At 59.6% G+C, this 21,272-nt stretch overlaps 2 protein-coding genes across 7 annotated transcripts; both read right to left on the reverse strand.

Moving 5' to 3' along the window:
- Nucleotides 1-493: 493 nt before the first annotated feature.
- Nucleotides 494-10,134, reverse strand: NAT14 (N-acetyltransferase 14 (putative)). Of its 3 annotated transcripts, none has more exons than XM_043900190.1 (3): nucleotides 10,011-10,134; nucleotides 2,428-2,542; nucleotides 494-1,640 (listed from the first exon to the last, which is right to left on the reverse strand). In XM_043900190.1, the coding sequence occupies exons 2-3, from the start codon at nucleotides 2,497-2,499 to the stop codon at nucleotides 1,092-1,094; spliced, it is 621 nt and encodes a 206-aa protein (XP_043756125.1). In that variant the 5' UTR covers nucleotides 2,500-2,542; nucleotides 10,011-10,134; the 3' UTR covers nucleotides 494-1,091. The 3 variants fall into 3 exon arrangements, with proteins under 3 accessions (XP_043756125.1, XP_043756124.1, XP_043756123.1); XM_043900189.1 differs by lacking the exon at nucleotides 10,011-10,134 and adding an exon at nucleotides 3,205-3,230; XM_043900188.1 differs by lacking the exon at nucleotides 10,011-10,134 and adding an exon at nucleotides 2,948-3,169.
- On the reverse strand, nucleotides 3,677-10,138 carry ZNF628 (zinc finger protein 628). 4 transcript variants are annotated; one of them, XM_043900186.1, is made up of 3 exons: nucleotides 10,011-10,138; nucleotides 9,173-9,423; nucleotides 3,677-6,902 (listed from the first exon to the last, which is right to left on the reverse strand). In XM_043900186.1, the coding sequence occupies exon 3, from the start codon at nucleotides 6,895-6,897 to the stop codon at nucleotides 3,805-3,807; it is 3,093 nt and encodes a 1,030-aa protein (XP_043756121.1). In that variant the 5' UTR covers nucleotides 6,898-6,902; nucleotides 9,173-9,423; nucleotides 10,011-10,138; the 3' UTR covers nucleotides 3,677-3,804. The 4 variants fall into 4 exon arrangements, with proteins under 4 accessions (XP_043756121.1, XP_043756120.1, XP_043756122.1 ...); XM_043900185.1 differs by lacking the exon at nucleotides 9,173-9,423 and having other exon boundaries at nucleotides 10,011-10,135; XM_043900187.1 differs by lacking the exons at nucleotides 9,173-9,423; nucleotides 10,011-10,138 and adding an exon at nucleotides 8,254-9,152.
- Nucleotides 10,139-21,272: the final 11,134 nt, after the last annotated feature.

Consider the following 21,272-nt stretch of genomic DNA (forward strand, 5'->3'; position numbering starts at 1 on the left):
TGAGGGTGGGCTCACATCAGCTGCCGGGGTTGGGGACCTGGTGCAGCAAGAGGGCTTGTGGGCAGACACCAGGAAGGACTTCCTGGACTGGGAAAGGAGACAGAGAGACTCCATTCCCCCTGGTGGATTTGCAGGCAGAAGTCATCAGCCCCCTGGGTGTCTCCCGAGAAAACTGGGGTCAGGGGTCGAGAGGGCCAAGTATCAGACTTGGGTGGGGGAAGGAGACTGCATACACACACGCACACACACAGGAACGCACTCTTTCTCTCTCTCTGCACTAAGCAGCTGTGAGGCGGAAAAAATTCGGTAATGGGGAGCGTGAGTCAGAGGGCTGGCAGGGAGCTGGGCTGCCTGAGCTCATTGCCTCCCCTGCCCCCAGTCCAGCACACTCCCCCCCCCCAAACAATTACTGTCAAGCTCGTGAAGGAGGGGCCAGACAGAAATGGGGGGTGCGGAGGCAGACTGGAAAAGGCATCAGAGAGAAACGGGCACGCAGCGGTTACAGGCTTTATTAACAAACGGGTGTAAAAAACCAGATGGGTCTGGCCTCCCCTCTGGGCTCCCACCTTCCTGGGGAGGGGGGCTGGCCGGGCCGCCCTGTGCCCACCACCCCCTCCCTGAGGCTCTATCCAGGCAGACAACCCTCCCCTGCAGAGGCTTCACTCAGCCCCTCTCTGCCTCTGCAGCCTCACCCCCTCCAAGCAAGGGCATCGCCCCCCCACCCCACTCCCCTGGGGTGGGGTGGGGGGGCCCTTGTCCCTGCCCGAGTCCTAACCCGGGTGTGGGGCATACTTGCTCGGCTTCCTCTCCTGCCACATGTCATAGCACAAGCGACACAGGCTTGGCAGACAGACAAGATAAAGAGATTTCTCAGTGCAGACAGAATCTGAGGCAGGGGTTGGACGGGTTGACCTCTCTAAGAAGTTCAAACACTAGGGATGGGCGTCAGGCTGTGGCAGGGTCTCTTGCCCTCTGCAGGCCTCAGCTGCTGGGCCCTGGGTGGGTGGGGGCTCAGGGAGGGATGGCGTGGAAGTGCCTGCACACAGTAGGTGCTCACTGAGTGCCGCTTGTCCTCCCTCCCGGGGCTGGAGTCACAGTTCCTTGCTGAACTCCCGCACCAGCGTGTAGCCCATGCAGCCCCAGCTCCCCTCGGCCTGGTAGCCACAGCCCTCCAGCAGCCCGGCCACACCCCACGCCGCCACGGCCACCGGGACCACGAGGCGCGCCCGGGGCTCCCCCATGCCGCCGGCCCAGGCTCGCGCCCGGGCCTCGGCAAAGGCCAGCAGGCGCCTGCCGACGCCTCGGCGGCGGTGCCAGCGGGACACCGAGAGGCGGGTGACCCGGGCCCCGTCCCCGGCACCGGAGCCTGGGGCCAGGGCCAGGACCCCGCACACGTCTCCCGAGCCCCGCACTGCCACCCAGGGCCCCCCGAGGCCGCCCGGCGGGGGCAGCGAGCCCCAGCGGGCCCGCAGGCCCAGCTTCATGGCCGCCACAGCCAGGAACACGGGCAGGAGGAGGGCCAGGGCGAAGGAGGCCAGGACGAAGCGAAGGCCACTGCTGGCCGCAGCCAGGAGGAGCAGGGCCGGCGGCCGGGTCAGCGCATGAAGGGCCACGCGGTTCTCCGTGTCCTTCACGCCAGCCTGCGGGCAGGAGGAGCAGTCAGCGTGGGGGCTCCCGCGAGCGGCAGGCAGTGGGGGCGGAGGCAGGCCCTGCCCGGGGTGGGAGCGATCAGAGCGGAGGGTACAGCAGTGAGCCAGGGCTTGTGGCAGGCGTGCCACGGCGTGAACACACCTGCTGGCTGGCACACTGGGCTCTGAATGAGGGAGCGGGTGAATTAGGAACGGTGGGCGCTCCGGGTTCAGTGGAGTTGCAGGCGTGAGGCACCAGGGGAGGCTGGACAGAGGAGCAGCCCCACCAAGAGAGGAAGCTGGAAGGGGCCTCGAGGTCCTCAAGGGCCAGGCTCAGAGGAGTAGGAGGCCGGGTCATAGGGCTGAGGGGAAGTGGGAGGATGGAAGGGCTTGTACTGCGGGGGGAACAGCTTGGATCCATGGTGAGGGAACACTAACATCCCGCGTGCCATGTGGCGTGGCCACACACACACACACACACAAAACCGTTCTCGATCCCCAGGTTAGGGAGAAGGCACTAGAGAGAGGAGGGTCCAAGACTGGAAGTGTTTTAGGAGCAAAAGATTGCTCTCCAGGGTTACCGCTGGCTCAGGAGGGTGGCTGAACCCACTCGGAATGCCACCCCGCCCCCTCCCGGGCTCCCTCATGCCCCTCATTCTGTCCCCGCCCCTCCCAAGCTCATTGGTGCCCCCATTCTGTCCCCGCCCCCTCCCGGGCTCTCTAGGGTCCCGCCCCCCACCCCGAGTGGTCCCCTCCGTCCCACGCCCCCGGGCTCGGTGGCGCTGCTAAGGGCTCTCACCTTCAGCATCTCCAGCACTAAGGGTTTCTCATCTTCCCTCATCTCCCGCACCGACAGGTGGCTGGGGGCCATGGCAGCCCCCAGGTCGCGCGCCCCCAAAGGAGCAGGCGTGCACCTGGCGAAAACAAGCAGGTCAGTGTCAGCAGGGCACCTCTTGCCCCCAAAAGCGCCCCAGAGCTGCAGGCCACCAGCGGCAGCGTGTCCAGGTCAGGACGCGGGATGCTGGCGGCCTCTAGGCGAGGGCCGAGACACGACAGGCTTCCCGGTCAACCCAGCGACCTTCCGAAAGCCTCTCGGGTGAAGCCCGCCCCGGCGGTATTCGGCGACCCACGCCTAAAAGCCTGGTGCCCGCCAACACCTGCCAACACCGCGCTGCCTCCAGGCCCCGCGGCTGCCCTGGGGGTGAGTGAACCCCCCAGCCAGGGAAAAGACCGCTCTCCCCGCCCCCAGCGCCCAGAGCGCCTCTGCCCCCCGGCCGCCCCCAGCAGCGCCTGTCGCAGGAACGAGGACTTGCAGACACCTCTGTGGGTCGCTCAGCTTTTGACAAGGTGCGGGGGGCGGGGGGGCAGGGTCGGAGAGGGGTCGCCGGCGGAAGTGACGTCAGACTCGCGCACTGGGGGCGGGGCGGTGCCTGCTCTCGGCCTTAGCAACCGTTGCCAAGCGTCTGGCCCGACGGGTTAGAGCCGGGAGGAGCGGCGGCTAGAGCGGGGCAGGGGAGGGGGCCGGACGGAAGGGCCTGGAACTCTGGACCGGGTCGGGGCGGGCAGTGGGGCTTACCCAGCGCGCGCCCCAGCCGGCTTCCCAACGGCCCCTGGTTGCTAAGCGACCTGAGCGCGGGGGTGGGGCCGCGAAGACGGCTTGATTCCCACTGGCTCCCGGGCTTCCGCCGGCGCGGCCGCGACAGCATCTCGGACCCACAGGTTCCCCAACTGCCCACCCGGGTTCTCAGTGACAGTCGGGATACGCATTCCCGCCATCCACCTATTTTTCTGTGCGAGGAGGGGACCGGTGACTTACCGAGAACAAGAAGCAGAACCAGGATTCCAGATTCCAGCGCCTCCCCCATAGAGTGACCGTTGCGTCCCTTTTCTTAAAAAACGGATAAACAGGGCCCCCACATAGGAGCAGCGGCTGGCCCCAAAACGCAAAGCCACCTGCGAACCAGGAAGCAGGAGACTCCCCAGATCCCAAGTGGTGGCTATGGTCATTGACCTCCCACCCCACCAATAAGAAGAAAAAACACAAGAGAGGGGATTCTGGTCTTTATTAGCAAGCCCAGCCTGCAGCTCCCCTCCCCCCAGCCCAGCTCAGCCCAGCCCAGGCGGAGATGGGGTCGGGGCCTCTCTGTGGGGCGGGAAGAGGTACCGGTGGTCCGACTCAAAACGTGTGCACCAGCTGGACCGCGGGCAGAGTCTGCACAATCTGAATGGAGGGCAGGCCCTGTGGGGCCACGCCCCCGGGTGCTGCTCCTGCGGGGACCACTTGTACCATCTGGGGGCCCGGGGCCGCAGGGACGCCCGCGGGAGCAGCGGCTGGGCCAGGCGGTGGGGGCGCCAGCAGCTGCAGCCCAGCGGCGCCTCCCCCAGCGCCGCCGCTCTCCAGCAGCTCTGCGGCCGGAGCGCTGCGGATAATCAGCAGCTTCTGTCCGGGCGGGCCGGAGGCGGGCGGCTCGGCCAGCCCCGACGGTAAGGTTTCTACCTCCTGCACACACAGCTGGGTCTGCTCCCCGTCGGCCCCGCTCAACACCAGCACGCTCTGCAGCCCCTCCTCCGTCTGCAGCGTCTCAAAGAGCACATCCGGAACCACCCCCGGGCCGGCCTCGCCCTCGCCAGGCTCCCCTGGGCCGGGGTCCGCCAGCAATTCCTCCGGCGCCCCGCTCTGAACCACCAGCAGATTAGGCGCCTCGGTGGTCACGGCTCCCCCGCTGGAACTGGACAGCGGACCCGTCACAGGCTGGAGCTGGACCGTGGTCACCTCCTGGGCCGGCTGGAGCTGGACGGTGGTCAGTTCAGGAGCTGGACGAAAGGGCTGGAGCTGAACCCCACTCACTTCCTGCGGGCCTGTCTCCCCACCCGCCACGTTCTGCAGAACTATGAGGCTCTGCCCTCCCACGTTCGCCCCAGCGTTGCTTCCTCTCTGCACGCCTAAACCCCCAGGGCCTGGCAGCCAGACTACTCCAGCCCCCGGCCCAGCTTTCCCCGCGGCCCGCGGGCCCTGCCGGGCGCAGCTGCCCCCCCCAGCGGGGCTGGAGGAGGGCAGCAAGATGAGCTTGGGGGGCGCGGGCGGGGGTGGGGGCGTGGGCGGCTGGACGCTGCTGGGGATCAGCTGCAGGCCCTGAGCTGTCTGCACCAGGAGAAACGTTTGCGAGTTGGGAGCGGCGGCGCCGGAGGCCGCGGCCGGGGCCGTCCCCCCGGCCACCTCTAGGGAGAGCGTGGCCTGGAGGTGGGGGAGGACATGCACATCCTGGGTGGCCGATGGGGCAGGGGCGGCGGCCAGCGGGGCCTGGGGCTGGGGGCCGGCCGCGGGGGCCGCAGGGGCATGCGTCCTCAGGTGCCGCTGCAGGTAGGCGGCCATGACGAAGCTGCGGCCGCAGACCGGGCAGGCGAAGGGCCGCTCGGCCGAGTGCGTGCGCTGGTGCAGCAGCAGGTTGGAGGAGTGCGTGAAGGTCTTGGGGCAGAGCGGGCAGCGGAAGGGCCGCTCGCCCGTGTGCACGCGCTGGTGCTGCCGCAGGTTGGAGGTCTGTGCGAAGCTCTTGCCACACACGCCGCAGGCGTGGGGCCGCTCGCCCGTGTGCACGTGCCGGTGGCGCCGCAGGCACGACGTGTTGCGGAAGGCCTTGCCGCACTCGCCGCAGGCGTAGGGCCGCTCGCCCGAGTGCAGCCGCAGGTGGTACTGGTAATGCGAGGACCACTTGAAGGTGAGGCCGCACTGGCCGCACGTGAAGGCGCGCAGGCCTGTGTGCACGCGCTGGTGGATGGCGAGCAGCGACGAGCGCTTGAAGGCCTTGCCACACTCGCCGCACTGGTAGGGGCGCTCGCCCGTGTGGTCCCGCAGGTGGTAGCGCAGCCCCGACGAGCCCTTGAAGGCCTTGCCACACTCGGCGCACTTGTAGGGCCGCTCCGCCGAGGCCGGGGCGGGCGCCAGGGCCGGCGGGCCGGGCGTGGGCCCCAGCGGCTCCTGGGGGCAGGTGACCTCGGCGGCCTCAGCCTGGGGGGGTGGGCGCCCGGCTGCGGCCTCCTCCACGTGGCTCTGCTGGTGCGCCAGCAGGCTGGCCAGCTGCGGGAAGGCGCCGTCGCAGCTGCCGCAGCGGAACGCCTGCCCACCCGCCGCCCCGTGGCTGTGCTGGTGGCGGGAGAGGCCGGCCACCGTCCGGAAGGACTTCCCGCAGGGGAGGCAGGCGAAGCCGGGGGCGGCGGCGGCGGCGGCGGGAGCGGGCTGGGGCAGCGGGGACTGCGGCGGTGGCGGCGGGTCGGCCTTGGGCACCTCGGAGGGCGCGGCGGCCGGCGGGGGCGGCGCCTCGGGCCCCGGGCATGGCTGGTGCTCCAGGAGCAGCTCCTCGCTGCCGAAGCCCAGCTCGCAGCCATCGCAGCGGTACACCAGCTCCACCGTGGTCTCGGCCGCCGCCAGGAAGAGCTCGGGCACCATGGGCGGGGGCGCGGGCGGCGGCGGCGCGGGCGGGCTGGGCGGCGGCAGGGGCCGCTGCAGGTAGGCGTCGGAGACCAGGACCTTGCTGCCGGCGGCAGGCTCGCGCTGCGGAGGGCCGGGGCCAGCACCCGGGGCAGGGGCGGGGGCAGCGGCAGCGCCATGCGTACGCTGGTGCAGCAGCAGGTTGGAGGAGTGCGTGAAGGTCTTGGGGCAGAGCGGGCAGCGGAAGGGCCGCTCGCCCGTGTGCACGCGCTGGTGCTGCCGCAGGTTGGTGCTCTGCGTGAAGCTCTTGCCGCACACGCCGCAGGTATAGGGCCGCTCGCCCGTGTGCACGTGCCGGTGGCGCCGCAGGCTGGACGAGTTCTTGAACGCCTTGGGGCAGTCGGGGCAGGGGTAGGGCCGCTCGCCAGTGTGCTGCCGCAGGTGGTACTGGTAGTGCGAGGACCACTTGAAGGCCAGGCCGCACTGGCCGCACGTGAAGGCGCGCAGGCCCGTGTGCACGCTGCGGTGGATCTGCAGCAGCGACGAGCGCTTGAAGGCCTTGGGGCAGTCGGGGCACTGGTAGGGCCTCTCGCCCGTGTGGCCCCGCTGGTGGTAGAGCAGCGCCGACGAGCCCTTGAAGGCCTTGGGGCAGTCGGGGCACTTGTAGGGCCGCTCGCCCGTGTGCGTGCGCTGGTGGTGAAGCAGGCGGGACGACCAGCGGAAGGACTTGCCGCACTCCCCACACTCATACTGCGCCTGCGGGGCGGGGGCCGCGGGCCCGGGCTTCTCGCCGGCCCCCTCGGCGGTGGAGGCCGGCGCCATGTCCGCGTGGGAGCCGACCATCACACCTGGGGAGGGACGCGGGATCAGGGCAGGCCGGGGGCTCCCCGCACCTCCACTCACACGCCGGACCATCGCAGCCACACACCCACAGGCTGGCCTTTTCAAAGGCAGGGAGCACCTCCCTTCGGACAAGGAGGCTGCCCGCGATGGAGGCCTTGGGTGCTCAAGGGGAAACTTCCGGCACACTAGGAGGAGTGGTCTCACTCCCTGATACGGGCCATCCCCTCCTGGAGGTGGGAGCGTTCTCTGCCCCGTCCCCCTAAAGACAGGCATGTCCTTAAAGAACACCAGATCTCTAGCGTCCTGGCTCCGGATCCTTTGGCCGGCTCCCTCTAAAGACCTGCTCCTCCATCGTGCCTTAGTACCTGCTCCCACTTCCGAAGCCCCTTATCTCTAGACGGAGCCTCTCCGACACCCACTCTCCACCACCACGAATCCTGCTCCAGCGCCCCCTCCTGGCGCCCGAACCCCGAACCGACCATTGACCCTGCAGCCCGCACCCTAGCCCCCATCCAGACCCTTGCCACCCCCTTACCCAGCATACATGCTGCCAGTGACCTGAATCCGCCTGGCCTCCGTCTCCCTGCGCATCCAAGTCCAAAGATCTCAAAGCTCCCGCCCCATCGCCCTGCACTGCCCACCAGGTGACACCTGGCGCGTCTTCTCTCCTCTCCTCTCTTCTGTCCCCTCTTGCTCTTAGCCCGAGGAGCCTGCCACTGACCCTGTGGCTGAGAAAAGCAACCAGAACAGAATGTTCCCACGATGCAGCAATCACACCGGTGGTTCTCAATGGCGCGATGCCATCTGCACACCCCCCACTACGCCCCCACCCCAGGGGACATCTGGCCATGCTTGCAGAGTGGGTTGGCTGCTGTCGACTGGAGGGGCAGAGGCCAAAGACGCTGCTCCACATCCTAAATGCACGGGACAGAACCACCCACCCCCCAAACAGCAAAGAGCCATCAATTCAAAATGCCAGGGGTGCTGAGGCTGAGAAACCCTGAACTGCCCCCCACCCCTGCCATCTGCCTCCTGCCTCTGGGCCAAAGACTCTGATTTTCCTCATGTCCTGGACTGTCCGCATCAGTGTACCCACGGGCTAAGTCTCCCATCTTTAAAAAGAACAAAGACCCTTCACCCCACTTCCTCCTCCAGCTGTGGCCTCCTTTCTGTCTCCGTGCAAAGCCACCCCAACATGCCATCAGGACACCCTTCCCCATCTCAAACCATGCCAACCAGACCCTCCCCCACACTCATGGCCTCCATGCCAGTGGTCTCTGCTCAGTGGTCAGCAGACATCTTGGTTCTCTCTCCTTGAACCACTGCCCTGGTTTCTGGGCTCCCCGCTCCTCTCACCTGCCAGTCCTTCTCTGTTTCGGGTGGCGGTCCTACTTGTGAATACAGGAGAGGCCAGGGCTCTGCCAGCCCTCCTCTTCTGCAGCCACCCTTTCCCTTGGGGCTCCCACCGCTCCTGGGACTCCACAATCTACAAACAGGACCATTCCGGAACTCCTCTCCACTTGACACCTGTCCTTGGACACCTACACCCCTGCTGGGCGCCTAAGAGACAGCTCACACTTAACAGGCCCCACACCTAGCTCCAGCTCAATTTCTGTTCCTGCTGTCTCCCCACTGTGTCCCGCCCTGCTGCAAGTATCTCTTTCACCCCGTCTTCATCTCTGAAGACACCTTTGTTTTTCCTCAGGCCAAGAGTCCCTGGGCACCCTCAACTCCGCTCTCTCTCCCTCTCTCTGACCAGTCCATTAGCTGACTCCCCATCGCTGGAATCTGACAGTTCTGGTTCCCATCCTTACTCTTCCCACCCCCAGCCTGTTCCCAACACAGAGGCTGAATGGAAATTGCGGACACAGACCACCTCAGTGCTCTGTGCTAAAGGCTTCCACAGCTCCCATCTGACAGACGAAGGCAGATCCCTCCCCAGAACCTACAGCCTTCCCACGGCCTGTGGCCTCCTCCCGTCCCTGACTCTCTGCCTGCTGGCCTCGCCAACCCTCACAGCCAACCCTCACAGCTCCCTGCTCACAGGGCCGCGCAGGCATGCCTGCTCCCACCTGGGGCCCTCACACAGGCCCCTGCCTAGAAGCCCCTTCCCTCCATCACCTCCAAGGGTTTGTGGAAACGTCATCTCCGGGAGGTATTCCCTGATCACCCTGCTAAACTCTGCAGTCCCTGCCAACACGCTGCAATCTCTTTCTCTGCCTTATTATCCCCCCCCCCCCCCCCCCGCCATAGGGCTTATCACTTTCTAACCTACTTTATAATCAGAGTTTCCTAGCATCAGCGCTGTTGAGATCTGGGGCTGGACGGGGGTCCAGGGGGCTGTTCCCTGCACTGCAAGTTGGTCAGCCCCTGGCTTCTGCCCACTGGATGCTAATGGCATCTTGTTCACTGTTGCTTCCCGGAGCCTAGAGTCTGGAATGCGTCTGCCACAGAGTGAGTGCTCGGCGAACACATCTTGAGTGAAACAAAGCGGGGCATCCTCTCTGCACAGGCCATAAAGATCTCCTTTGAGAAAAAATGAGGGACCCCTTTGAAATGGAAGCACCTCCTTTTAAGAGACTACCCCAGGAAGCTGCACGTGTCTTTCAGAAGGCAGCATGCCTTAAGAAGACAGCCGTGCTCTGGAAGGGGCCGGACCCTGCTAATCCGGTAAACAGCAACCCGTCAAGAGGCCAGGCCACACCCTTCCATCAGGCCCGACCTCCCCTTTAAGAGGGTTCTGGCCCGCGTACCCACCTATCTTGCTGAGCTAAACTAAGGACTTGCTTTGAAGCCACTAGGATACAGAAGCTTTTCCTTCAGCGTGTGGGACACTGTCAACGGCCTTTAGGAGGCGAATTCTTTCTGGGGGTGCGGGGTTGGACAGAGGGGCGATGGGAGAGGGGAGAGCCTGCGAACTGCACTACCTGCCCCGAACCTTTAAAGAGTGGTCCCTTGCCCTTTAAGAGGGCGGGGGCCAGCCCGGCGGACAAAAGTCGGAGGTGAGGCAGCGCCCTTCCCTTTAAGGCACCCCTTCCGGTTTCACGTTCGCCGTTTCCCCAACGTCTCCGCCCTCGGGTCCCTCCCCCACCCCCGCCCCTCCGGTCTCTCACCTGCGGCCCCGACCGGGGAACGAGCGGAGGCGGCCCAGAGCCCTCCCGCGGGGGTCGACGGGAAGGCAGGGCCCCAGCGGCGGCGGGGCGGGAGCGGGGGCCGGGGAGGGGGCGGGGGCGCGCTCCCTCCCAACGGCCCCCGGCGCGAGGCACCCAACCTTTATCGGCGGCCTCTCGCGCACACAAACCCCGACGTCGCCGCCGGTGCGTCAGGACGCCACGTGCGCCGAAGCCCCGCCCCTCCACCCCATTGGCCGCCGGTGGCCGCGGCGCTCTCGGGCGCTTACGGCGCGATGCATCCTGGGAGTTGTAGTTCTCCCGGTAAGCCCGACCGCCGATCGGGTCCCCGAGGCGGTCGCTGGGGTGGGACCAAGGCCGGGCAAAGGCGGGTCGGGGCGCGGGGTCGGACGAACGGCTTTATTACCATCGACTCCCTTTTGTCTGTGATAGAATCCCAAGCAGGCGTCGCCCTGTCACTCCTGACCCACGCCCAGGCCCTCGGGGCTCCCGTTACCCCGGTGAGGGAAACCGAGGCCCGCAGTGCTGGCGGTTGCGGGCGTCTGTCGCCTGCTCGCGAGTGCGCCTGTCAGGCAACCTGGGCCTGGCTTTGCAGGGGGCTCGCACAGGGCACTAGGGACTCCTGGGGGCTTAGGGGCCGCCAGGACCGTTCTGAACCCCCTGTCTGCCCTTTCCATGTTCACCAGCCTCTAAGCCACACCGACTTTTCTGCGGGCCCTCCAACCCAGTTCTCAGCCGGGGCACTAGTAACATCTGGGCTCACCTCTCCTTGCTGTGGGGGCTGTCTTGTACCTTGCAAGCTGGTTCAGCCTGGCCCCCACCCACCAGAGGTCAATAGGGCTCCCTCCACCACACCTTAAGACGACCCCCTGCAGACCTGCCACAGTCCCCTGGTGGAGAACCTCTGTTCCAAGGCAACGCCCCTCGGCCTGAGGCCTTGACTCATGCCACCCCGTACCCTATCCCGTCTCAATTCCTACTGAAAAGTCGCTGTGTTAGGGATAGAATCGGATAGTCATACAGGTAGCTGCAGATACGGAAACCTAGGAAACTTTGGGAGGCCGCTGTAAGTTGATGATCACTCAAGAAAGTTACTGGACCGTGTTCCCTCCCCCGTGTTCCTTTAACTGTAAGACTGTAGCTCACTTAATCCTTGGTGGCAGGGAGGGGTGTCCCTGATGGCTCAGATGGTAAAGAATCCACCTGCAATGCAGGAGACCCAGGTTTGATCCCTGGGTTTGGGAAGATCCCTGAGAAGGAAATGGTAACCCGCTCCAGTATTCTTACCTGGGGAATGCCATGGACACAAGAGGCTGGTGGGTCTTCACTCCATGGGGTTGCAAAGAGTCCCTCACAACTGAGCAACTTTTTTTTTTTAAGCCGTGGGGGCAGAGCTCCCTCGCCTGCCCATTTGCACCTCTTACAAGCGTTCTATATTAATAACTGTACTTCTTCCTATCACTTAGTCTCTCACTGAATTCTTTTTGTGATGAGACCTCAAGAATCTGAGCTTCATTGAGTTGTGAGACCAGCTGTGTGGTCCTAGTGGGAAGACTGTGGGTTTGGGCCGGGTTCCAGTCCCAAGCTGAGATGAATGGTCTCACTTTTGCTAGGTGGGGGTCCCATTACATGCTCAGTGCTCATCTCTGCTCCATGTCAGAGGGGTGGGTTCTGCCTTTGCCACCCAGGTGTCCCCAACAACCAACAAGGGGCCCTGTCAGGACCAGGCGGCCCTCTTCAATGAGTGAAGTTCTACAGCCTTCCAGGTGGTTGGACCATAAAGAAGGCTGAGCTCCTAAGAATTGATGCTTTGTAAGTGTGGTGTTGGAGAAGACCCTTGAGAGTCCCTTGGACTGCTAGGAGATCCAACCAGTCCATCCTAAGGGAAATCAGTCCTGAATATTCATTGGAAGGACTGATGCTGAAGATGAGGCTCCAGTACTTCGGTTACCTGATTCAAAGAGCCTTTTTCCACAGTTCCTGGGAAAGACTGAGGGCAGGAGGAGAAGAGGGAGACTGAGGATGAGATGGTTGGATAGCATCACTGACTCAATGGACATGAGTTTGAGCAAACTCCAAGAAATGGTGAAGGACAGGGAAGCCTGGTGTGCTGCATGCAGTTCACGGGGTCCCAAAGAGTCAGACTCGACTTAGAGACTGAACAACAAAAGACAGCTCCCCAAGCCCCCAGGCAGGCTGGAACTCGGGTTATCTGAGCGGTCAGACCTACCCTGCCCTGCAGGGCCTTTATGAAATCCCCAGTGAATTCACAAATATAAAGCCCTTGGCTTACAGCTCAGCCCAAACATTCCTCTCCCTTTAGCTTTTATCTACCTCCCCTATCAGAAAGGGGGAGCGCACAGTTGCACTCATCTCACACGCTAGTAAAGTAATGCTTAAAATTCTCCAAGCCAGGCTTCAGCAATACATGAACCGTGAATTTCCAGATGTTCAAGCTGGTTTTAGAAAAGGCAGAGGAAGCAGAAATCAAATCGCCAACATCCAATGGATCATCAAAAAAGCAAGAGAGTACCAGAAGTACATCTATTTCTGCTTTATTGACTATGCCAAAGCCTTTGACTGTGTGGATCATAATAAACTATGGAAAATTCTGAAAGAGATGGGAATACCAGACCACCTGACCTGCCTCTTGAGAAACCTGTATGCAGGTCAGGAAGCAACAGTTAGAACTGTACATGGAACAACAGACTGGTTCCAAATAGGAAAAGGAGTACGTCAAAGCTGTATATTGTCATCCTGCTTATTTAACTTATATGCAGAGTACATCATGAGAAACGCTGGGCTGGAGGAAGCACAGGCTGGAATCAAGATTGCTGGGAGAAATATCAATAACCTCAGATATGCAGATGACACCACCCTTATCGCAGAAAGTGAAGAAGAACTAAAGAGCCTCTTGATGAAGGTGAAAGAGGAAAATGAAAAAGTTGACTTAAAGCTCAACATTCAGAAAACTAAGATTGTGGCATCCGGTCCCGTCACTTCATGGCAAATAGATGGGGAAACAGTGGCTGACTTTATTTTTCTGGGCTCCAAAATCACTGCAAATGGTGATTGCAGCCATGAAATTAAAAGACGCTTACTCCTTGGAAGGAAAGTTATGACCAACCCAGACAGCATGTTGAAAAGCAGAGACATTACTTTGTCAACAAAGGTCCATCTAGTCAAGGCTATGGTTTTTCCAGTGGTCATGTATGGATGTGAGAGTTGGACTATAAAAAAAGCTGAGTGCTGAAGAATGTATGCTTTCGAACTGTGGTGTTGGAGAAGACTCTTGAGAGTCCCTTGGGCTGCAAGGAGATCCAACCAGTCCATCCTAAGGGAAATCAGTCCTGAATATTCATTGGAAGGACTGATGCTGAAGCTGAAACCTCAATACTTTGGCCACCTGATGCAAAGAGCGGACTCATTTGAAAAGACCCTGATGCTGGGAAAGATTGAAGGCGGGAGGAGAAGGGGACTACAGAGGATGAGATGGTTGGATGGCATCACTGACTCGATGGACATGGGTTTGGGTGAACTCCGGGAGTTGGTGATGGACAGGGAGGCCTGGTGTGCTGCGGTTTATGGGGTCGCAAAGAGTCGGACAGGACTGAGCGACTGAAGTGAATTGAACCTGCCAGAAAGGAGGCCCTGGAGGGACACCTGAGCAGAGCACTGAACGGTTCAGGAGGACGAAGGGAAGGCTAGGGAGAAGCGAGAGCAGGCCGAGACCCGGGGTCTGTATCCCCTGCTCTTCCACACGCCAGGCCCCGCCCCCTAACCCGGGCTTAGGGAAGGAAGGAGGAGTCCCCGGGAGCAATGGGATCCCGGTCTCTGGGGCCTGGGGCCTCTTTGGGGAAGAGGGGAAAACGTCTGCAGATCTGACAGGCTCATTTCAAAGCACCCGTAACAGCCCCGTGGGGCGCCTGACGGAATGCCGGCATGGTGTCTGGCTCCCCAGGGACACGCCCGGGAGGAGCCTGCCCCCCCACCAGCCATGCCTGCGCTGGAGCACTCACGGAGCCATTTCCTTCTCCAGGGGATCTTCCCGACCCAGGGATCGAACCCCAGTCTCCTGCATTGAAACTAGATTCTTCACCATCTGAGCCTCTACAGGGGGTGAGGGGTGGCAATAAACAGGACATAATAAATAACGCATGTCCTGTGGCTGTGTCCTGCTAAGCGTCTCAGAGGAGAAAACAGCAGGAGAGACAGGCAAGGGGACGTGACCAGGGCTAGGGGCATGAAGGCTCCACGGGGGACCAAGCCAACATCTGGATGTCTGCCTCTCCAGTCCTCAGGCGGGATCTTGGTTCCCAACCAGGAGCTGAATGCCAGGGATGGAACTTGCGTCCCCTGCAGTGAAAGCATGGAGTCTTAACCACTGGGCCGGCAGGGAAGTCCCGCAAGGCATTCTTCTTTCTGGCAGATGACACCCCGCCCCAGTGCTTTACAGGGGGAGGAACCACCTCCAAGGAGATCAGGGGTTCCGTCCAGCCCCAGTCCCTCGAGCCCCTACCTGGCCAGTCGGCAGGACGGTTCTTCCCAGGGGGACAGGGCTGAGGGAGACCCGCAGTCTTTGAAGGTGGCCAGGACCTGGGGCCACGGGGATCACACCTGCCCCAAAGGCTCTGTGTGCGGCGGGGGTGCCCCTCACTCCTGTGACCGGTTCTCAGCAGGTGCAATCAGGGGTCCTCATCAGCTGACTTTGAGTTAATCAACAGGAAACGTGAGAGTTAATTTCACGAGTTACCTTGATTGGACCACAGGCTGCCCAGCAGTGAAACGTGATTTCTGGGTGTGTCTGGGAGGGTGTTCCTGGGAGAGTTTGCATTTGGATCCGTAGACTGAGTGGAGCTGGGGGCCCTCCCCCGCGTGGATGGATGCCATCCGACCCACCGAGGGCCTGAACAGAACAAAACGGTGGAAGGAGGTGAACGTCACTGTCTGCCTGACGGTCTGAGCTGGGACATGGCTCTCTGCCTGCCCTCGCCACTCCTGGTTCTCATGTCTTCAGACCCAGACTGGAGCCTGCAACATCAGCTCTTTCCCTCTCAGGCCTTTGGACAACACCACGGCTTTCCTGATACGGCAATGACACCACCCTAATGGCAGAAAGTGAAGAGCAACTAAAGAGCCTCTTGATGAAGGTGAAAGAGGAGAGTGAAAAGGCTGGCTTAAAATTCAACATTCAAAAAACTAAGACCATGGCATCCAGTCCCATCCCTTCGTGGCAGTAGTTGGGGAAACAATGGAAACAGTGACAGACTTTATTTTCTTGGGCTCCAAAATCACTGCAGATGGTGACTGCAGCAATTAAATGAAAAGTTGCTCTTTGGAAGAAAAGACAAACCTAGACAGCATATGAAAAAGCAGAGACATTACTTTGCTGACAAACATCCGTATAGTCAAACCTATGGTTTTTCCAGTAGTCATGTATGGATATGAGAGTTGGACCATAAAGAAGGCTGAGTGCCAAAGAATTGATGCTTTCAAACTGTGGTGTTGGAGAAGACTCTTGAGAGACCCTTGGACTGAAAGGAGACCAAACCAGTCCATCCTAAAGGAAATCAACCTTGAATATTCATTGGAAGGACTGATGCTGAAGCTGAAGCTCCTATACTTTGGCCACCTGATGTGAAGGGCTGACTCATCTGAAAAGACCCTGATGCTGGGAAAGATTGAGGGCAGGAGGAGACGGGGACAACAGAGGGTGAGATGGTTGGATGGCACAAGCGACTCGATGGACATGAGTTTGAGCAAGCTCTGGGAGATAATGAAGGACAGGGAATCCTGGCATGCTGCAGTCCATGGGGTTGCCAAGAGTCAGACACGACTGAGCAGCTGAACAACCACGATAGGGACACTACTCTTAGTGGACTACGGCCCACTCAGCGGACCTCCTCTCATTTAATTACCACTGTAAAGACCTCATCTGGGAACATAGTCACGGTCAGAGGTAGGGTGGCTGGGACTTCAACACACGAGTTCAGGAAGGCACAATTCAACCCATCCCTCTTCTCAGAAGAAAAGATACGCAACAAATATGACAGGGCTCGCATCTCTGCGTTATGGGTTGAGGACACCAGGAACCTGTCATCTGTAAATTTTTACAATAAATGTTATGGGGAACAGGGACTTCCCTGTTGGTCCAGAGGCTAAGACTCCATGCTCCCAATGCTGGGGGCCGGGGTTCAACCCCTAGTCAGGGAACTAGGTCCCACACACCATAGGAGCTTGCATGCCGCAGCTAAAGATCCCCCGTGCCACAACTAAGACCTGGCACAGATAAATAAATAAATAAATATTTTAAAAAGAAAATATTATGGGGGACAGAGTCCCTCTTGGACTTGGTTGAGGGAGGCAGCATATGGCGGGGTGGAGGCAGGGAGGGAGAAGCCTTATCTGGACTCCCAGCGGGGTCCTGACACCCCCTCCCCACACCAGAGAGGGATGTAGGGGCAGGGTCAGCAAGGCCGGCAAAGGAGGTTTGGGGCAGGGCCCTGAGCCCCGGGAACTACCTCTGTCCCAAACCCTCCATGGCTCACATCACTCTTGCACTTATCACCCAACTCCTGCCTAGCCTACAAACCCCCACGTGTCTGGCCCCTGACCACTTCTCTGATTTCACCTCCTCACATCACTCCCTCTCTCTCACTCCCTTCCTTCAAGCTTACTCCTGCCTCAGGGCCTTTGCACCCACTGTGCCCTCTGCCTAGGAAGCTCCTGATTGCCAGTGCTTCCATTAGGGTTGTCAGACAATTATCACCTTCTCAGAGAGGGTTTCTCCACCTGAAGCATCACCCTTGCCTCCAACTTCCTGTCCAGCTTCTGCATCCTCATGGCACCTCTGGAACTGTAATTTCTAGTTTACAGATGGCTCCCTCCCAGACTCTGCTTGTCTTGTTCACCACTGCATCCTGAGTCCCTGCACACAGCAGGTGCTGCATAAATGCTTGCTGAGTGACTCCATGCACCCTCTACCCCCAGTTCCGAGAGCTGGGATAGGAGAAAGGAGTCTGTGAATACTTTCTCATACCTGTAAGGACAGGTCCTCAGATGAAGCCAGCCCCCAGCTGCGGGAGACTTTCATCAAGGAAGGAGACAGCAGGGCTTCCCTGGTGGTTCAGTAGTAAAGGATCCACCTGACAAGGCAGGAGATTCAGGTTTGATCCCTCACCCTGGAAGATTCCCACATCCCGCGGGGCAACGAAGCTCATGCACCACGGCTGTTGAGCCTGTGCTCTAGAGTTGGGGAGCCACAACTGTTGAAGCCCTCACGCTGCAAAGCCTGTCCTGTGCAACAGGAGAAGCCAGAGCACTGCATCTAGAGAAGGCCCATGCAGCAACGAAGGCCCAGCATGGCCAAAAATAAATGCATATTTAAAATTATGTTTAGGAAAGGAAGGATGCAGGGGACTTCCCTTGGTGGTCCAGTGGCTAAGACTGCGCTCCCAATGCAGTGGGCCTGGGTTCAGGTCAGGGAACTAGACCCCACACGTCGCAACTGAAAAATCCTGCATGCGCAACTAAGACCTGGTGCAGCCAAATTAATATTTTTAAAGACTTTTTTTGCTTTAAAAAAAAAAAAAAAAAGGACGGAGACAGGAGGAGAAGGAAAGAGGCTCAAAAGTGGGAGCCACGCACACCCTGGAGCGTCCCTCCCTTGGGGCGTCCCAAGGCCGGCCTCGGACGTTGGCTCCCCCTGGTGTACCATCCAGGCAACACCCTGCCGGCCGGCCGCCCTGGTGCAGGGACAGAGGGGTCGCACTTGTTGCCCGTGACCCTTGATGGCTTGGATGTGAGTCCGCTCCTGGAGCTGGGCTGGCAGAGGTCATGCCAGCTGTGCAGAGGCAGCCCCTTGCCTGTCCTGGGGCCTGAGCTCTGACCTCCAATCCTGCAGAGACCTGGGGGTCCACGCCCCCCAGCCCCCCTTGCCAAGGCATCCTGGACTTTCTCCTCTGGGCCTGAGAGCAACAGGTCAGGAAACCTTCCAGGCCTACCTAGCTAGGACACCACATACCTGTCCAGGACACATGTGCACAGACAGACAGACAGACACAGACACAGTCGGCCCAGATCAAGACGGAGATGCATGCAAAGTCTGAAAGATGCTCTGGAGATGGTGACAAGTGGTGACAGAGACAGCGAGACAAGCCAGAAGCACAGAGTGGGGGGCGTCATCAGAGACACCGCGAAGAAGAGAGAGGTGCAGACCCAGGGCAGGGCAGGAGAGCTGGGCACAGAGGAGGAGAGAGCAGAGGTGACACAGAGACAGCCCTGGAGTCAGGGAGACTCACAGACCGACAGCGAGAGGGCCGGGGCAGAGCGCAGGAGGCCCATGATGCCCCCAGGTGGATGCCCAACGCCCAGGCCCCCACGCTGCATCCATGCTGACCTGTCCCTGACTGAGGCATGGCACACAGGTGACACCGGGGGGTGGGAGGGACAGCCCTCAACACCTTGGAGCTGCGGCTGGTGTGGGTGATACGGGGCGTCTGGGTGACCCTCTGCCACTGGCCTCACTAGTTGCAGCTCACAACACGCTGCCAAGGGGACTGGACCTCCGGCAACGTCGCTGGCTGCCTGCTGCTGGCACAGGTCGCCTGCCCAATGCAGGCCGCCATGCCAGGGTCCAGCCTCAGCAGGATCCAGGGGTACCCTCAGGATGAACGGCGTCGGCAAGAGGGAGAGAGAGAGAGAGAGAGAGAGACCAGACTGGGGTGTGCAGCAGGGTCTGGTGGTGGTTTATTTTTCACCATAGCTTTTATACCCCAAGTTAGTACATTTCTAAGGGGAAGATAAGCACACAGAGTTAGTTTAACATTACATCAGCTTGTCCCTCACGAAACCAGGTAGTTTTCTGCATACTTCTTTGTTTATGAGAGTCTTGTACATTATCTTCTGACCTTGGGGCCTATTGACATTTTATGACCTAGGTGAATGCAAATCTATGTTTCCATTTTGCCTTGAGAAAACAGAAAAGAAACCAGAAAACAGAAAAGTTGCAGTCTCATGTTACAGCAGGTTGCAACATAGTAGAAATACAATCCTGTTAACACAAAGGTCAGTCCTTTTGCAGAAGTTATCAGTTAAATTTTTCTTAAAGGTTTACCACACAAAGACTCTGCAGCCTGTTTAGCATTCCTGGTTAAAATTAACAGTTCTAAACTCTTATTTTTCTAAATCTCTAACTATATTAACAATAGTTTCCACTGCACAACCTCAGCACATTAAGAGCAAAAACACAGTAAGCAAACGTTGATCCAATAACCACTTTTAGAATAATATTTTTTGTGTTCTCCTATAGGGCTTCCTCACCCCCGAAGGGCTCTGTGCCTACTAGGGCCTTTTGTGTGATCAGGTTCTTTATGCTGTTTATGATTAAGGTGTTGTGAGCGGTCATGTGCATTAGTATGCATTTGCCAAGCAGGCTAGAATGCCAGCAAAGGGGTCTAAATTGAAACACTCCTTTCATCCTGGATAATCTTAAAGGATACCAGCATCCGGGGGACATATTAATTAAAGTTCTAAGTTGATTCTGTTTGGAGAGAGATCAGGGAAGGCCTTCTACCTGTGTCACAGAAATTAGGGAGTAGTCTAATATAGTAAGCATCAGAAAGACAGACATCATCTTTAAGGTGAGCGCCAGGGCACCTTTTCGAAATCCCTGAGGTCCTGATCTGCCTTGCTTGTCAGGTCTTCTCCTCACGACCTTGTCGTGGGTGGGATCTCATGTGCTGGCTGCTACCGTGCTGCGGCTGGCCTGGTGCCCCCTCTGAACCCTGTGCCCGGCCGGGCTTCGGCCACTGCCCACGGGGTTGTCACCAGGGGCATGGCTGGATGGTGAATGGCCCCGGGAAGCAAAGGCCTGGGTTCCAGCATTGTTGTTACTTAGTGGCTAAGTCATGTCCAACTCTTTGTGACCGCGTGGACTGTAGCCCGCCAGGCCCCTCGGTCTGGTCCACGGGATTTCGGAATTCAAGTTCAAGCCCCAGCTTTGCCACTCAGTTGCTGTGGGAGTTTCGGGGATTTCTCCCTGGGCCACCTTCTCATCCCCATTTTACCAGTGAGGTAACAGAATGTGACAGTTGGACCATAAAGAAGGCTGAGTGCCAAAGAATTGATGCTTTCCAACTGTGGTGCTGGAGAAGACTCTTGAGAGTCCTCTGGACTGCAAGGAGATCAAACCAGACAGAGGAGCCTGGCGGGCTACAGTCCACGCAGTCACAAAGAGTTGGGCACGACTTAGCGACTAAACAACAACAACAATGCCTGAATCCAGGCCTTTGCTTCCCGGGCCCATCAACCCTAAAGGAAATCAACCCTGAATATTCCTTGGAAGGACTGATGCTGAAGCTGAAGCTCCAATACTTTATGCTATATCCCATCTGGTAGCTTTCATTTCCAAAGGACTGCTATGCTAAGAATTCCCCAGTGGCTCCATCCTCTCACTGCCAGTATCTGGGTTCAGTCTTGCTCTAGGAACTCTTATCCCTCAAGTCTCTCTGCCAGAAAAAAAAAAAAAAGACTTCTATAATATATACTCTCTTCTTGAGCCGTTTTATAGTGGTTTGTAATTTGTTGCTGATAATATTATCTGGGAATCATTCAGGGGGAACTTTATAATAGATGGACTTAGAAATAAAGTATTTTAGTATTTAACCACCGTGAGAGCTTTGTCTTAAAGATTTGTTTGTTTATGTTTGGCTGCGCCGGGTCTTGGCTGCTTCCTCTGGCGGCGGCGAGCAGGGGCTGCTCTCCAGTCGCGGCGCGGCTGACTTCTCACTGCAGTGGCTTCTCTTAGGGCAGCGCCCGGCGCTGGGTGTGCGGCCGCCACAGTCGCTGCACGTGGGCTCAGCCATTGCGGCTCCCGGGCTCCAGAGCGCAGGCTCAGTAGTTGCGATGCGCTGGCCCAGTTGCCGGGCAGCATGTGGGATCTTCCCGGACCCGGGATCGAACCTGCGTCCCCTGCGTTGGCAGGCAGACTCCTCACCGCTGAGTCATAAGGGAAGCCCTATGAGCGCTTTCAGAAAGGGCTTAGTTTCCCTCCTGAGAGCTTTCTCCCTGACATGCGTTAGATCCCAGCTCAGTTGCTGTGACTCTGGGTGCACGTGTGTCCTGACCTGTTTCTCCTTCAGGAAACTGGGAGAGGCCTGACTTCCTGTGCGTGCCTGGGGGCAGGGGGCCTCGCCAAGGGGCAGCGTGTCAGGCACTGGGGACCCCAGGGGATCCTCCTCACCG

Source organism: Cervus elaphus, chromosome 4 (genome assembly GCF_910594005.1).
Source record: "Cervus elaphus chromosome 4, mCerEla1.1, whole genome shotgun sequence".
In the NCBI taxonomy this organism is placed as follows: domain Eukaryota; kingdom Metazoa; phylum Chordata; class Mammalia; order Artiodactyla; family Cervidae; genus Cervus; species Cervus elaphus.